General features: G+C 37.8%; 2 protein-coding genes across 2 annotated transcripts; both read right to left on the bottom strand.

Annotated features, from left to right (window-relative positions):
- Positions 1-643: 643 nt before the first annotated feature.
- LOC121372438 lies at positions 644-6,561 on the bottom strand. Its single transcript, XM_041498743.1, has 4 exons — positions 6,475-6,561; positions 5,507-5,832; positions 3,465-3,558; positions 644-1,967 (listed from the first exon to the last, which is right to left on the bottom strand). Exons 1-4 carry the CDS (start codon positions 6,533-6,535, stop codon positions 1,768-1,770), a joined length of 681 nt encoding a protein of 226 aa, XP_041354677.1. The 5' UTR covers positions 6,536-6,561; the 3' UTR covers positions 644-1,767.
- A 5,508-nt stretch (positions 6,562-12,069) lies between these two features.
- Positions 12,070-15,053, bottom strand: LOC121369934. Its single transcript, XM_041495017.1, has 2 exons — positions 15,002-15,053; positions 12,070-12,443 (listed from the first exon to the last, which is right to left on the bottom strand). Exons 1-2 carry the CDS (start codon positions 15,051-15,053, stop codon positions 12,070-12,072), a joined length of 426 nt encoding a protein of 141 aa, XP_041350951.1.
- Between the last annotated feature and the right edge of the window lie 1,088 nt (positions 15,054-16,141).

The following is a 16,141-nucleotide window of genomic DNA, read 5'->3' as shown; positions in this document are numbered from 1 at the left end:
CCAAAGGCCGAGGTATGTGCTATCCTGTCTGGAATATAAAATATCCCTTGCTACTAACGGAAAAATGTAACGGGTTTCCTCTCTAAAACTGTATGTCAAAATTTACTAAATGTTTCATATCCAATAGCCGACGATTAATAAATCAATGTGCTGTAGTGGTGTCGTTAAAACTAATTTTAAGACGACCAGAAATTCACATAATATACACTGTGTTGGCGGATCATACGTACATTTATTTTGTTCCTGAACGACATATTTGGTAAATAAATGAAAGGAACTATTTTGAGTGCCGAATCTTCCCAGAATGATTTTTTTGTAGTGTACGAATCGTTCAGTCATAAATAGCCGCATAAATACAGTGTTTATTGCATAATGGATAGGGAAAACTCACACAGGGTATGAACCACTCTATAAATATTAGAACCCTTTTCTGGAAAAAGACTGTCATACAAGAATCCACTATAATGTTGAAAATATTGACTGATATCTACTTCAACCTACCCCTCCAAATATGGAAATATTCCATGTCACAACACAAATATAACACAACAAATCAAAGTTAGCAGTATGTGAAATAAATACATTTATTACAGTTTACAATTTATTACATTGTTTTTTGTTACAAATACCTGTTTTTCTTCTTTCAAATATGTAAGTGTATAATTCAAAAAGCAAAAACAACTAAAAGTTCCATACACCTTTATCTTGCATAGGCTTAAATTTATCAGACCTCCTACAGACGATGTAGTAGGGATGTTGTGTCCTAGGAGGTGGCAGTCTTCCAACGGGCGAAACATTAGTTTGACTCTGCCTTGTACAGAAATAGGATTTTGCAGTGTTCATAATCCTTGCAATATTTAAATATTAGCCTGTCAGTGTTGATAATCTAGAGTCTGCTCGCCGTCAAAACCATACAACTGAGCTACCCCAGCTGTATGTATGTATGTATGTATCTCTGTCCGTCTGTCTGTATGTATGTATCTATATCCATCCATCTATCTATCTATCTATCTATCTATCTATCTATCTATCTATCTATATATATATATATATAATGATAAAAGAAAACAAGTGTACAGTATTACATGTATTTAAAAATAATTATAAGAAATAATCTCCTTTTACATGTTTCATCTAATATCTTCAGAAACGAACTGCTAAATAACTGCTAAATATGACGTCATACATATTATGATGTTAATGCAGTAGAAGGGGATTGATAATTATTTAATTACGTCATGGTTGCTTTTATCTAACGAAGAGCAGTAAGAAGTGAACAAAACTTTCTAATAAAATACATTTCCTATGTCTTTATATTATTTTGCCTTTTAAATGTGATGGGGGCCATATAACCGTAAATGAAATGTGTTGGATGCGTCATTAAATAAAACATGTCTTTCCTTCCTCGTCCTCCCATGACCCTCACGATTCGAGGCTTAATTTTGACTGGACTTTTAATTTAACTGAACCGTTAAACATTTATGCGATAATAAACACTAGTAATACAATAATGATGCTAAAGCAAACCAGGGTTTATTAGGTGTTTTGCTGCGAAAGGTTTATTAGGTCGTACCTATATAGGTAGAAAGTCCCCACCCCCTAAACATAAAGTATGTTTTTTGGTCAATTTTTAAGTACCATTATTTGTCTAGCCCCGATTCTTTTATTGCATCACTAGCCCAGTTATTTTCGGCTAAATGCGGTCGTGTTTTCTATAAAACTAAATACACGGGTTGTAGACACAAATTCATCTAAAATCAGTCAATATTAACCCATATGTCTATGTCTCATATGAACTGATTTCATGCAGTGGTATTGACACGATCTAAGGGAAGCAAATCTATTCTTGTTTCCTCCACATCCGCTCCAGTTAAAGCGCTCGCAGTGACGATGCTCCGCGTTGTAAAAGTATCTAATGTAGCGAGCCGCCGGACAATATCCTGGATCTTTGAACATTGCACATACATCTGAAATAAAGAGGAAGAGAGAGGACGTTATTTGCATAGCTATTTTCCTATAGTCCTTCCCACAGGGATCGCTTTCTTTCATACTATTGAATTTATTACGGGTTATTTATTTCTGAGGCGATTGTTTTCAAAACTGCACACAAAAATAGTTGGGTTTTTTGTTATTTCCAAAACACTTTTACTGTTTTTCTTACGTGAAACCAAACTGAAATTATTTACAAAAAATATCTTCATAGGAGGATAGGACGGACTATAGTACGCTAAACTCTACTGACTCTACATAAGTATTGCATAAGTGGTCATATAAGATACATTCATTCATTCATTCATTTATACTTATTTTCTTGCTTATAATCCAGTTAAGGTTCAAGCACGCTGTCCTGGGCACACACCTCAGCTATTTGGGCTGATTGTCCAGGACAGTGGATTAATGGTTAGCAGTTAGTGAGAGAGAAATCGGTAGTGGCTTTACACATACCCAATGAGTCTGGGTGGGAACCGGTACCTGGATTCAAACCCAGTACCTACCAGTCTTAAGTCCGATGGCTTAACCACTACACCGCTGAGGCCGGTTATAAGAAACAAATGAATACTAAATTGTTGTATACTGAAATACTGACACACATGCCACAACGACATAGGAATGTATATTAGTTTAAAATAACAATTGCACTAATTTCTGCGGCCGACATTACCAGCAAGTAAACTACATAGAGAAAGAAACAAGACACCCATCCGCCTAGAGAACTCCACTATGTAATTTTCAATTTTATAATTAGTAGATGATAATTAATAAATTTGTATATACATTAAAACAATAATATCCAAGTTGAAGTCATCTTTACCACGTTATTCCGTCCGTAGGAGGACTGCCAGTAAATGTACCAAAATCTCCACAGCTACCGTAAAAAAGTGACGTGTCGAGGCGCACACGGACGTGCATGCAATACTATTACTATTTCAAGCAAGGAACTGTCAGTATTTTACAGAAATGATGCTCAAATTATGTTGAAGCCTAATCACCTGTAAATTAGTTTTCAATTTCTTCATGACAGGATACCGTAGCAAAAGTATTTCATACGCTAGCCGGAGTACTCTGACTGTAAACGAGCTAGACGGACATTTGGAAGGTTATACGGTCTCATGCGATCGTATGTAACCTTCCAAAATGTCCGTCTAGTTCTCTTACAGTCAGAGTACTCGGGCTGTTCATACGCCAGCTATTGCACATTGGTTCCAACGAGAATTAATCTAATCTAATGGGTTAGATCCTACAACCCATCGGAAACCAGACCTATGATGAGTCAGCCGTTTTTCGCTAAATGCTTGCCAACTATTTTGACAGGTTCCCGAAGTAATTATTCAGTTTTATGTATAGTGTAAAAACCAGTGTAGCAAAGCGTTGACGACAAATGGTTGTCTGAACTTGCCCCAGGCGAGCGCTTTACCACTGAGCGAGTAACTAACACGTTTTTAAGTTATAACAAGACAACTCACTGATCCCCCCGTGAGTCACACCGGACACTGACCCATACGGGATGCACGTCGGACCCGTGACACCATGGACACACCTGGAATCAGCTGGACAGTACTGAAATAACACAACATATAGTCATCACCAGTTTATGAAGTTTACACGCGGTAAAAACAAAAATAATGATAATAATAATGATAATGATAATGATAATAATAAATAATAAATAAAATCAGGACATGATGATATGGTCTTCTCCACCTCAATAAATGGATGACTTTTGAATATATATATATATATATATATATATATATATATATATATATATATATATATATATATATATATATATGGAAACACGGTTATAGTTTGCTGTATTAATTTTGAAACCATCGGCTATTGGATTTGAAAAATTACGAAATTCTAACACGTGGTCTACAGGAAAAAAACATCCGTTATATTTTTCCATTGGTATTAAGGGATCTTTTACCTGCACTTACCCAGTAGGAGAGGACAGCTTATACCACTGTTTGTAATAAGTAAGTTCAGGGTTTTATTTCTAAAATTTGACTTGGCACCCATGGCTTTGACATTGGGAATTTTAGCATCGTTTTACCAAAAATTGGGAATTTTCAGTTTCATTTCAAAAACATCTTATTAAGCTAAGTTAGAATTAAAAAAGTAATACTATACATATACTTATACTTATTGATCAGGTCTGTTGTTATACTTTATTGATCACTTTAAAGTAATATAGTACTAATGTTGTTTTTGTTTAGTATTATAATAATATTATTTCAGTATAACAGTAAAACAAATTTAAAATAAATAAAATAATGCAGAAAGAAACCTTTTATAATATTATGTAATGTTATAATATTAATGTTCGGTAAGTTTGTAAGCAACTACTTGCAGATACAGTGGTTGCACGGCTTTAGCTAGTACTTAAAGGGACATTCCTGAGATTTTGTCTTTAAATAGTTTCGTACGTACGAAATAATATTTTAGGAAATAAAATGAAATTTAACCTAGTACAAATATTAGAACCATCAGAACACGTTTAATATACAGCTACTAATATTTTATGCAGATAAAATATATTTGACATGTAATTACAGTTGTTAAAAAGTCATATTAGTCTATAACATCTTAAAAATTGCAGCAAACTCAGAAATGTCCCTTTAAAAAGTCTCTGTTAGTCGATAACGTCTTAAACATTGCAGCAAACTCGGGAATATCCTTTTAATACGTTTCAACTCAAAACTAATCGCAATGAATGACAATGAAGATTACATAATTATACAATATATCATGATTCTCCAGCGCCAAGTGCTTGTGGTGTAATTTCACGTAAATGGCATCAGCCCTTAAAGGGAGTATCCTGAATTTTCATCCCTAAACCAGCCTCGGTGGTGTCGTGGTTAGGCCATCGGACTGGTAGTTACAAGGTTCGCAGCTCGGTACCGGCTCCCATCCAGTTTTAACGACTCAATAGGTAGGTTTACGACCACTACACCCTCTTTTCTCGCACCAAACCCACTGTCCTGGACAGACAACCCAGATAGCTGAGGTGTGTGCCCAGGACAGCGTGTTTGAACCGTAATTGGCTATAAGCACGAAAATAAGTTGAAATGAATATTTTATCCCTAATATGACTTAGGTTTGTTCCTCCAACAACATAAATACTAACTCTTCCTACTTCTTTTCTATTTTTAAAACACTATCATACTAAACATGTTTTAAATATAAAGCATTATACGAATAAACACATTTGGAATTACCTTAATTTGGCCGAATTACTACAATTTCGTTTGGCCGTTGGAAGAAATATTAAATTGATACCTACGAAATTATTTTATACAAATATCGACACTGAGATACCTCAAAACATTATGACGTCCAGAAATGCATCTGTTACGGCCATGTTCTAAGCAAAACCTTTTAAATAAATTGTAATTTTGATAATGTGAAAATATTTTGTTTGCCGAAAACCTTTTGGAATTGCTACAAACTCAGGATGGTCCCTTTAAGTGTCTATGACATTGATTGTATTTACGGTACTCACAGCACAACTGCCTGTAGGTATTCCTCGTCGGGGACCCATCTGCCCATGACCTATCATTCCTCCCAAACCAGGTCCTTGCAATGGGCCCATCGCCATACCCTGTTCTGGCTCTGGTATCGGTGCAAACATTGTATTCGTTTCCGCCATGGGTTCCGCGATGATCAGTGGTTCTGGGATTGGTCTCGTCATTCCGCCCATGCCAGAGAACCTTCCCGACCCCATCGATGATATGGAGCTGTCCATTTGAAAGCGATGTCGACTGGTAACACCGAATTTCCTAGATCTTCGACCGAACCCATTTCGTCTTGAATGTGCACCTACAACGTCTGTGCGAAACAGATTTAAATATCAGTGTCATTATTGATAATTCATATGCATTTTAGTTTAAAACCCCCAAAACAAAACAAAAACATTCAAACACAAAAATAACAACACAAACCCTTAACTCCCCAAAAATAATAAATAAAAAGAACTATAAGGAAAACACCCCAGAAACGTATCTAGAAACTGGGCCCCGTCCGCTCCACTCCAGCGCATAATACAGTGCACGTATGCATGGATATTTATACATAGTTGGTACATAGATGTACGTGATTTGGACCGATGGGGTATAAAGGCGTCGAGGATTATCTAGGAAGCCAGCCAGGAAGACATGGAGTCAGGATTACAAGCGACACAGACTTTGATACACTTGATCACAGGTGGTGGGATATACTGTTTTGTATAAGCAGGCGCATGTGCAGGAATGTATGCGGGAGAGGGTCTAGACTGTGTTGAGCGATTTGTTTTAGTGGTGGTGGGGGGATGTTCGAGTCATGGTATCCAGGGAAATATATTTTAAAAAAGAAAAGAAAATGGCATGAGCAGGGGCGCGTTTCAACCCCCGAACCCCTTGCACACGCGCCTGACATGGGGAAGTGCATACAAACAAATCACTCGTTATTTTGATTAAAATATGCAACACATACCTAGTAATAATGTCAATACCAAAGCGAATAATCCAAAGGTATAAATCCGATTCACTGCCATTTTCTGCAAGAATAGACGTTATGTCTGAAATTGTAATACAAACATGAATGAAAAACATACCATTACAAAAAGACTGCAATACCAATATATACAATGCCACGTCCAGTAGTCACAAGAAAAGCAGCAACAACAACAAATGTGGCACTACCATCAACATGTTTTGTTTACCTTTTCTATTATCACATGACTTTATCTTTGTAATATTCGCAAATTTAAAAAATACGGGTAACATGCTGTTTTTAACATATGCTTTCCTCCTCACAATTTAATCATAATATGTGACTGTAATGTTTCGAAGAATAGTGTATTAGCAAACACATTATATATCTATCTATCTATATAGATAGATATATATATATAGATAGATATATAGGTAGATATAGATAGATAAATAGATAGATATAGATATATTATACACACACACACACACACACACACACACACACACACACATATATATATACATATATTCACATATACATATACATATACATATACATATACATATATATATATATATATATATATATATATATATATATATATATATATATATATATATATATATATATAGACGACTGTGTGTGCCTGTCTAGTTACCTTCACGAGTCTTCAGTAGTAAGGTTTAACAACAATACCACTTTGCTGCATATATATACACATACGTTTGCGGTACGATCGTCACGACGTATTCGGAGAGTGGCAGTGGGTGACGGGATGGACGTAGATCTCACACGACATCGCCTCGTCGTGACGTACAGTCGGCCATAAATAACCGGGACATCTGACACGGGCTGTTAGTAGAGGCAATGCTGTCTCTACACTGTACATACCCAAGACACTATATATATGAAACGCCGGTTACAGTCAGTGTTGCTTACTTTAAACAAAGCGTACGAGAAGGCAACACGGGAAATATAGTATGTAATCGATTTTGGAAAGTTTAACCGGCCTCGGTGGCACAGTGGTTAAGCCATCGGATTACAGGCTGGTAGGTACAGGGTTCGCAGCCCGGTACCGGATTCCACCCAGTGCGAGTTTTTAAGGGCTCAATGGGTAGGTACAAGGCCACTACACCTTCTACTCTCTCACTAACCACTAATCAACTAACAGCTAACCCACTGTCCTGGACAGACAGCCCACATAGCCGAGGTGTGTGCCCAGGACAGCGTGCTTGAACCTTAATTGGATATAAGCATGAAAATAAGTTAAAATGAAAATGGAAAAATTTGTTTTGTTTAACGTCAACACTAGAGCACATTGTTTTATTAATCATCTGCTATTGGATGTCAAACATTTGGTAATTTTCACAAACAGTCTTTGTCTGAACGGACGTAGAAAGTGAGGTTCTTTCTATGCCCGTAAATAGTTACAGTACCCTATATATAGCTGGTATTGAAAACCTGTCTCACCATGTTTCAACCGTTTGTCAACCGAAATAGTGCAACAAATGGACACACAAACCAAAAATGTATAATCTACCGTACTCACTAAATGACCGGCCTCGGTGGCGTCGTGGTTAGGCCATCGGTCTATAGGCTGGTAGGTACTGGGTTCGGATCCCAGTCGAGGCATGGGATTTTTAATCGAGATACCGACTCCAAACCCTCAGTGAGTGCTCAGCAAGGCTCAATGGGTAGGTGTAAACCACTTGCACCGACCAGTGATCTATAACTGGTTCCACAAAGGCTGTGGTTTGTGCTATCCTGCCTGTGGTAAGCGCAAATAAAATATCCCTTGCTGCTAATCGGAAAGAGTAGCCCATCAAGTGGCGACAGCGGGTTTCCTCTCAAAATCTGTGTGGTCCTTAACCATATGTCTGACGCCATATAACCGTAAATAAAATGTGTTGAGTGCGTCGTTAAATAAAACACTTCTTCTTCTTCTTCTATATATACATGTACGTGTATGTATAACGGCTTTACGTCATCTCTATATATATACATGTACGTGTATGTATAACGGCATTACGTCGTCCCTATATATACATGTACGTGTTTGTATAACGGCATTACGTCGTCTCTATATATACATGTACGTGTATGTATAACGGCTTTACGTCGTCTCTATAGGTAGTACTAAACCAAATAACTTCTGGCTGGGTCAAAGTTCGAGGTGCACCCAACTTTTGATAGAGAAGTGAACACCACAAGTCCTGTGATGGGTTATAAATGAGAGTGTGTTGGTTGTAAAAAATAATAGTTTCATCTGGGTAAAAAAAATGTGCAATTTTATTTCATCTAGTACCAATGTGTCAAGTAGCCTTGTGCTTGAAACATGTATGGGGTACCTGTAAAAAAAAGTACTCGAATTTTGTGCGAAACTAGGGTAGTCATAGACGCTACCCGTTACCTTAGAAACGAGCAGCTTGACCCCCATTTTTTTCTGATTCACTTTAAGTGTAAGGGGTGGTAGTATGTATATCCGTGGCGTTTATGTCGGTTGATACGTTGCAGGTAGGGGTTTTAGCCACATATGTTACTATTGTCGGCTATGGGATTTGATTTGGTAGTATACACCCTATATATACATGTACGTGTATGTATAACGGCATTACGTCGTCTCTATATATACATGTACGTGTATGTATAACGGCATTACGTCGTCTATATATACATGTACGTGTATGTATAACGGCATTACGTCGTCTCTATATATACATGTACGTGTATGTTTAACGGCATTACGTCATCTCTATATATATACATGTACGTGTATGTGTAACGGCATGTCATAGGGTTTTACGTGCACATTTAGAACAAGCTGTTGTATCACACGCCTGTCGTGGGCACAAGAGCCGTCCATGACAGGAAAGGTGGGGGGAGGGGAGAGGAGGGACCGTCTGCACTGGCAGGTGCAAGGGAACACCAGCAGCCCGATCAAATCGGTAGCAGGCGGGTGGTGGTGGTGGTGATGCTATGGAATTTGAATGGAGCAGTTAAATGCCAAAGAGAAAAGGGTGCGGAATTTTGATTGAGGGAATTTGGCGCAATTTTGAACGGTCGGTCGAAAGGTAAATGGCCGAGCTAATATAGGTTTTGATATTAGTGAATCGAGAGTAGCTCGTTAATTTTAGACCTCTACGATGCTGTGGTGTCTCCCTAGGTTGCCATAACGGCAATACGTCATCTCTATATATACATGTACGTGTAGGTATGAAGGCTTTTAGGAAAAACAAAGCTGGGGTAATAAATATAATAACAATCGCGGTACCAGTTATTTCACTCAAGACATATATTTGATAATAACGGGTAACTCGTTTATTATCCTCTATTTACGCAGCTATCACCTGGGGCATCCTGCGTTAGTTGAGCTTTTTATTTAGGCAGTGTTATTAAAATGCGGTCATAAAAATTGTATGTTGCTACAAATTATTTGATGACTGTTAATAGCGAAAACACACGACTTCAATTAACTTAAGCCCTGTTCTCATGCCGTCGTTTACTTACGTGACTATATATAAACCCGTAAGTAAATATACTTACGGTGAGTATATCTGTCATGAGAACGCATTTGCTTACGGGTTTATATTTACTCATGTATTTTATTTGCACGACCAGCAGAGGTCATGCAAAAGTATATTTGCGTATAACTAAATTTACTAGATACGCAAATCTTGCCATGAGAACAGATTTGTTATTTGCTCATACGAGTAAAAAACTAAATGCAGATTTCACACCCGTCCGGCGTGACACAATTTCAATCCATTTCACCAGATTCATATCTTGACATTTCTGACACTGGCAGCCAGACATCACGTGACCAGTACTGTCTAGTAGTTAAGTCGGCACTAACTGCATAATTTCTTTATTGATAATGGCTAAGAAGGCAAAGGGTACACGCGGTTCATCGTGGACAAACGAGGAAACTGAATGTTTACTCAACCTGTGGCAGGAAAATTATGTAGAAAACCAATTAGATGATCCAAAAAGAAACAATGTCTCAATTTATCAAATGCTGTCTAGTGAGATGAACAAATTTGGATACAATAAATCTAATTTACAGTGCAAAATTAAAATGCACACATTGAAAAGGTCATTCAGGGAATGCAAGAACAATCTAAAAGTTAGTGGTAACGGAAGAAAATTCTGTAAGTTTTATACAAAACTGAATGACATTTTAGGTCACCGTCCTGCATCGTCGCCAGTGAAATTAATAGAAAGCATGAACAGAAAGAGAACAATATCGTGCATAGATGATTCAGAAAGTGGCACATTAGATGATACAGAAGACAAAAATATAGACAATACAGAACTACTTGATGACAGCAACACTAATAACGAAGAACCCATTGCTTCTACAGCCAATGATAATGTTAACGGTAATATAAATGACAGACCAAATGAAGAAAGTACAGATGGCGAACAAGAGAAGAAAGGGGACGAAGAATAAAGGAAAGTGGTAAAACAAAGAGTAAACAGAATGTGAAAGAAAACAAATCATCAAAGATAAAGCCTAAGAAAATACGTTTAGAAATTGCTTTGTCAACTGTTATGACAGCATTTGCAGACAGTAAATTTGAAACCAAACCATTAGAGAACAAGAAAACTGATGCCGAACTGAAGAGAATAGAACTTGAGAAGCAGAGACTTGAATCGGAAGAGAGACAGAAACGTGAAGAGCGAGAGCACCAGTACCGAATGATGCAAATGATAATTGGAAGAATGAATGCGCAACATGTACTTCCACAGAACATCCCGTCCACTTCATATGATACCCACAACCCAGTCCCTATGCCTCAACATTACAGTACGCCGCATAATATGACAGCTAGTAGGCAGTGTAATATTTCTTACGATGATACAGGAGAATCATATTATAATATGTAAATCATTGCATCAAATGTAGTAAAACATGACTTTAAATGAGAGCTACAAGTACATTTTCTTTCTTCCTTTTAAAAAATGCAGATGTCGGCATATTGTTTTGTGGTATTTTCCTTTATTTGCCCCTGCGCGTGCTGTAACCTCACCGTGGTGCAGGGGTGTAACATTCTCTTTGAGAATGGCCAATACAGCACAAATTGAAGTTTAGAGTAAAATTCGGTGTACGTAAAATTCTGTGATATTTGTATTTGTATTTTTGGCACAGTTCTTTACACTGTTTTTGTTTAAACCTTGAATTTTTATATTGATGTTGATCATCACTTTATTTATTTGCATTACCATAGTTTGACACCCAATAGCCGATGTATTTTTCGTGCTGGGGTGTCGTGAAACATTCATTCATTCATTCCTTTATTTGTGTTTTAATTGAAACTGATGTTTTAAATACCACATTGAGTACACATGATTTTATTGTTACTTTGGACAAGAAGCGAACCGTTTAATTATTATAGTAAATGACATTATTTCCATTGCAATTCCATAACGTTGTGAATTTTTTGGCGAATTGTTTTTCAAAATAAAAATATAACACAGAAACTGATTTTGTCTGTTATATATATATAGTATATTATTTAAAACACAAATGAATCCTATTCAGAAAATCAATCATCCCGATAGCATCCTCATCACATCATACAAAGTGCATTTTCAACCATTCACGAAATATGCTGCTAGATCATATCTCAGAATTGTGGCATTCACTTGAGCTTCTTCCCCAGTATCCATTCCATCCATTTCATCACCATTCTCCTCTACCTGTACAAAGACGCACGGTTCGTTCCGTAGTTCACAAAGGTTGTGAAGAATGGCGCATGCTGTGACTACGGTACTGGCAAATTCAACACCAACATCCAGTCTCTTCTGCAGACATCTCCATCTACCTTTTAAACGCCCGAACGTATTTTCAATTGTCATCCTAGCTCTACTCAGCTTGTAATTGAACACATTCTGTGATACTGTTAGATTCATTTGGTTAGTATAAGGCTTCAGTAACCAATTCTTCATTGGATAGGCAGCATCACCTAGAAGGACAACAGGCATTGTGATTTCTTTATCCCCACAATTAAGTTTCCTAAGCCACTGTGGAAACAAATCATTCACCTCGCCTCTGTAAAATATTTCTGAATTTCCAAACACCCTGGCATCATGTACTCTTCCTGGCCAACCAACATTTATGTCTGTTATAATGTATCTATGATCACAAACTGCCTGTAGGATTATTGAATACCAACCGTTTCTGTTTAGGTAATCTCCATGTGCCGAGGTAGGACAGATGATTGGAACGTGGGTACCATCTATGGCACCTCCACAGTTCGGAAAACCCCAAATCTCGTCGTATCCATCGATAACGGTTTTTAGAGCTGCATCGGTTGGAAATACGATATATTTCGATAAAAGAGAATCAGATAGGTCAGTGTAGACATCATGAATACACTTCCAAACACTTGTTTTACCAACGCCAAAGAGATTTGCCACAGTTCGATATTCCGCAGAAGAGGCCAACCAATAGACAGCAATGGCAACCCTATGGTCCAGGCAGAGTGGTTCTCGCACTGCTGTAACCAGTTTTGACAAATGTGGACAAAGCTCCTCACATAGAAAATAGAATGTTTCTTTTGTCATACGAAAGTTTTCAATCCACTGATCATTATCAAATGTTTCCTTAACAATGTATTGCCACCAGTTACGAGATCGCTCTCTCATCCAAATTCTCTTTTCCTGAGTTAACCCCAAAAGAAGACTTGTACTTAAACATCTCTCTTCTTCTTTGCAAGCAGTAAACGGTTCATGTCGGATCCTATTAAACAACTGATGTTTTGAACAAGACTGAGCTATGCTTATATCAAATTGCCACATGTGAACGCAAAGTAAATATACTTTTGCTCACGGGTCTATTTATAATCCATACGCAAATATACTTATATGAGTAAATTTCTGCATGAGAACAGGGCTTTAGAGGCGGGACGTAGCCCAGTGGTAAAGCGTTCGCATGAATGAATGAATGAATGAATGAATGAATGTTTAACGACACCCCAGCACGAAAAATGCATCAGCTATTGGGCGTCAAACTATGGTAATGCAAACAAATAAGGTGATGATCAACATCAATATAAAAAATCAAGATTTAAATAAAAACAGTGTAAAAAACTGTGCAAAAATACAAATATCACAGATAGATACTGACTTTTACTCAAAATTTCAATTTGTGCTGTATTGGCCATTCTTAAAGATAATTTTACACCCCTGCACCACGGTGAGGTTACAGCACGCGCAGGGGCGTTCGCATGATGCGCGGTCGGTCTAGGTTCGATCCGAACGGTGGACCCATTGGGCTATACTTCGTTCTAGTCCGTGCTCTACAACTGGTCTAACAAAGGTCGAGGTATGTACTATCCTGTCTGTGGGATGGTGCATATAAAATATCCTTTGCTGCTATCCTATTAAAAAAGAGTAGCCCATGAAGTGGCGACAGCGGGTTTTCTCTCTCAATATCTGTGTGGTCCTTAACCATATGTCTGACGCCATATAACCGTAAATAAAATGTGTTGAGTGCATCGTTTAATAAGACATTTCCTTCCTTCCTTCCTTCCATATAACCGTAAATAAAATGTGTTGAGTGCGTCGTTAAATAAAACATGTCCTTCCTTCCTTCAATTAACTTAAGCAGTGGAAATGTTTCCGTGTTCCAATGTAGGAAACGATATTTTACGGCAGGCAGCAGTATTAGTCTTTCACTTTGGATAGAGATTGGCTGATCGTGATTTGAGTTGGACACTCACTACCAACTAGAATTAATTGTCGATCATTAGTTACACGTGCTGTTAATAAATATCAACATAGTGAACAAATTACGACACCCCCAGCACGAAATGAAATCGGAGGGGCGAGATCTAGCTCAGGCGGTTGAGCGCTCGCCTGAGGTGCTTGCGACGTATGATCGAACCACCTCAGTGGACCCATTCTTTGATTGTTTTTGCCCCATCCCAATAGGAGCCCCACAACTGGTATATCAAAGTCTATGGTATCAATGTGATCTAGTGGTATCGTTAAAAAATCCGAACGATTAATTGGACAAAAGTATAATCATAGCATAGCGTATGGAGTTGTGAATTTTATTCAACAACATGAACTATTAAAGGGAAATGTTACTATTCGGTCAAAGTTTTAAAAGTTCACATATAAAGATATCCGTATATTACTGGTATGAAAAAACCCAATCTTAAGTCAACATAATAAATTTTATCCACGGGCCATAACGTGATTCGATATATGAATAACAATGACGTTTGTTTTCATTGACCAGTCAAATTCATCACGCTTTACATCTATTAGCCATATATAGTAAGCTCCGTGGTCTAGTGGATAAGCTGCTGGACAATCAAGTTGACGATAATGGTTCAAATAACGTCAAAGCTGGCTTTCACATTCATTAATCTTTCACATCTATCACCCTCTGCCTACCATTCTCATTATCTTAATATAAAAACTTTCCAATTTCTCCTACGATTTCAATCTGCTTTGGCCCTTTCTGTCAGTTTCCTCCAAGTCTGTTTTCTGAGCTATCAACACCATCGCCTACCTGCCTCGACGTCCTCCACGGGTGCAGTCTCTGTGTACTTCCCTGCACACATCTCGCATCCTCGTCCTCTGCCGCTAAGAACCCAGGGGCCTAATTCATTAAACTCTCGCAACTTTGCGATCTCGCAGTGCAATGCTAAAATACTTACAAAGAGGATGCTTTGTTGTCTAGCAGAGCCTAGGAGACCTTTGTGAATAAGGCCCCTGGTCTGAGCCACGGTATTAATTAACGACCGCCGGTAATAAGGGAGCATAATAGATGGTTACAAGTTGCCTCTTAACAGTGTCAAAAGTAACTACTGAACACTCTCCTAAGTGATCAGACTAAGCGAACAGCTAAAAGCTGATGGGAATGACAGGTGTGTGTCACAGAAAGCCATAAGAGACAAGCAGTTGGATATACAAGAACTGGGATGTGGAGGTCGACAACAAAGTTGAAATATAGGAGGGTTTGCCAGATCGGGAAGAAATGAGATGGAATTCAAAGGAGTAAAAGGAAAGGGGGGGGGGGGGGGGGGTGGGGGAAGAAAACAAACAAAAGTTGCGAAACGTAAACTGTTCCGAAATGCAACAAAGACAAAATGTCATCCAGCACACACACACAAGTACATATCTGCCGGAGTTTCAAAAATTCTGGAACTATAAAACTGACCTTTTTAAACATTTAAACTATATGTATTTACTTTACAATGGAATACAGTTATCTAAGTCATTACATCTTTATTAGACGATAAAGACATTAAACGACAGTATAGAGCCCTTTGTGTACGTGCAAACATGTTGTTGCGGCGATTTGCAAAATGTTCAGAATCTGTTAAAACACAATTATTTGTGAGTTATTGTAGTAATTTGTACGCGGGTGCATTATGGGTGAAATGTACACAGGATACCATGAAGAATCTTAACATATGTTATAATAATGCATACCGATGGATGATCGGACAACGACGACCATACAGTGCCAGCAAGATGTTTGTCAGTCATCGAGTAAAAAGCTTTGGCGCTTTACTTCGCTCATCAGCATATTCGCTGAAGAGCAGAATCGAAACAACTTCAAACGACCTACTTGCCCATCTGCGGTGTATAACTGTGTACGTCAAATCTGTATGTGTAAATCGCTGGCACAAACTTCTGTATATTA

This window comes from Gigantopelta aegis, chromosome 4, assembly GCF_016097555.1.
Source record: "Gigantopelta aegis isolate Gae_Host chromosome 4, Gae_host_genome, whole genome shotgun sequence".
NCBI classification, from domain to species: domain Eukaryota; kingdom Metazoa; phylum Mollusca; class Gastropoda; order Neomphalida; family Peltospiridae; genus Gigantopelta; species Gigantopelta aegis.
This window is presented reverse-complemented; position numbering and strand designations above follow the sequence as displayed.

Bases quoted from the DNA above. Each gene is read 5' to 3' on its own strand.
- LOC121372438 (XM_041498743.1), bottom strand. From the start codon at position 6,535: ATGGCAGTGAATCGGATTTATACCTTTGGATTATTCGCTTTGGTATTG. The intron at 5,833-6,474 runs GTATGTGTTGCA...TGTTTCGCACAG, and splicing joins GGTATTGACATTATTACTAG to ACGTTGTAGGTGCACATTCA. The intron at 1,968-3,464 runs GTGAGTTGTCTT...TCTTTATTTCAG, and splicing joins TGTGACTCACGGGGGGATCA to ATGTATGTGCAATGTTCAAA.
- LOC121369934 (XM_041495017.1), bottom strand. From the start codon at position 15,053: ATGTGTGCAGGGAAGTACACAGAGACTGCACCCGTGGAGGACGTCGAG. The intron at 12,444-15,001 runs GTAGGCGATGGT...TTGTCCTTCTAG, and splicing joins CGTGGAGGACGTCGAGGCAG to GTGATGCTGCCTATCCAATG.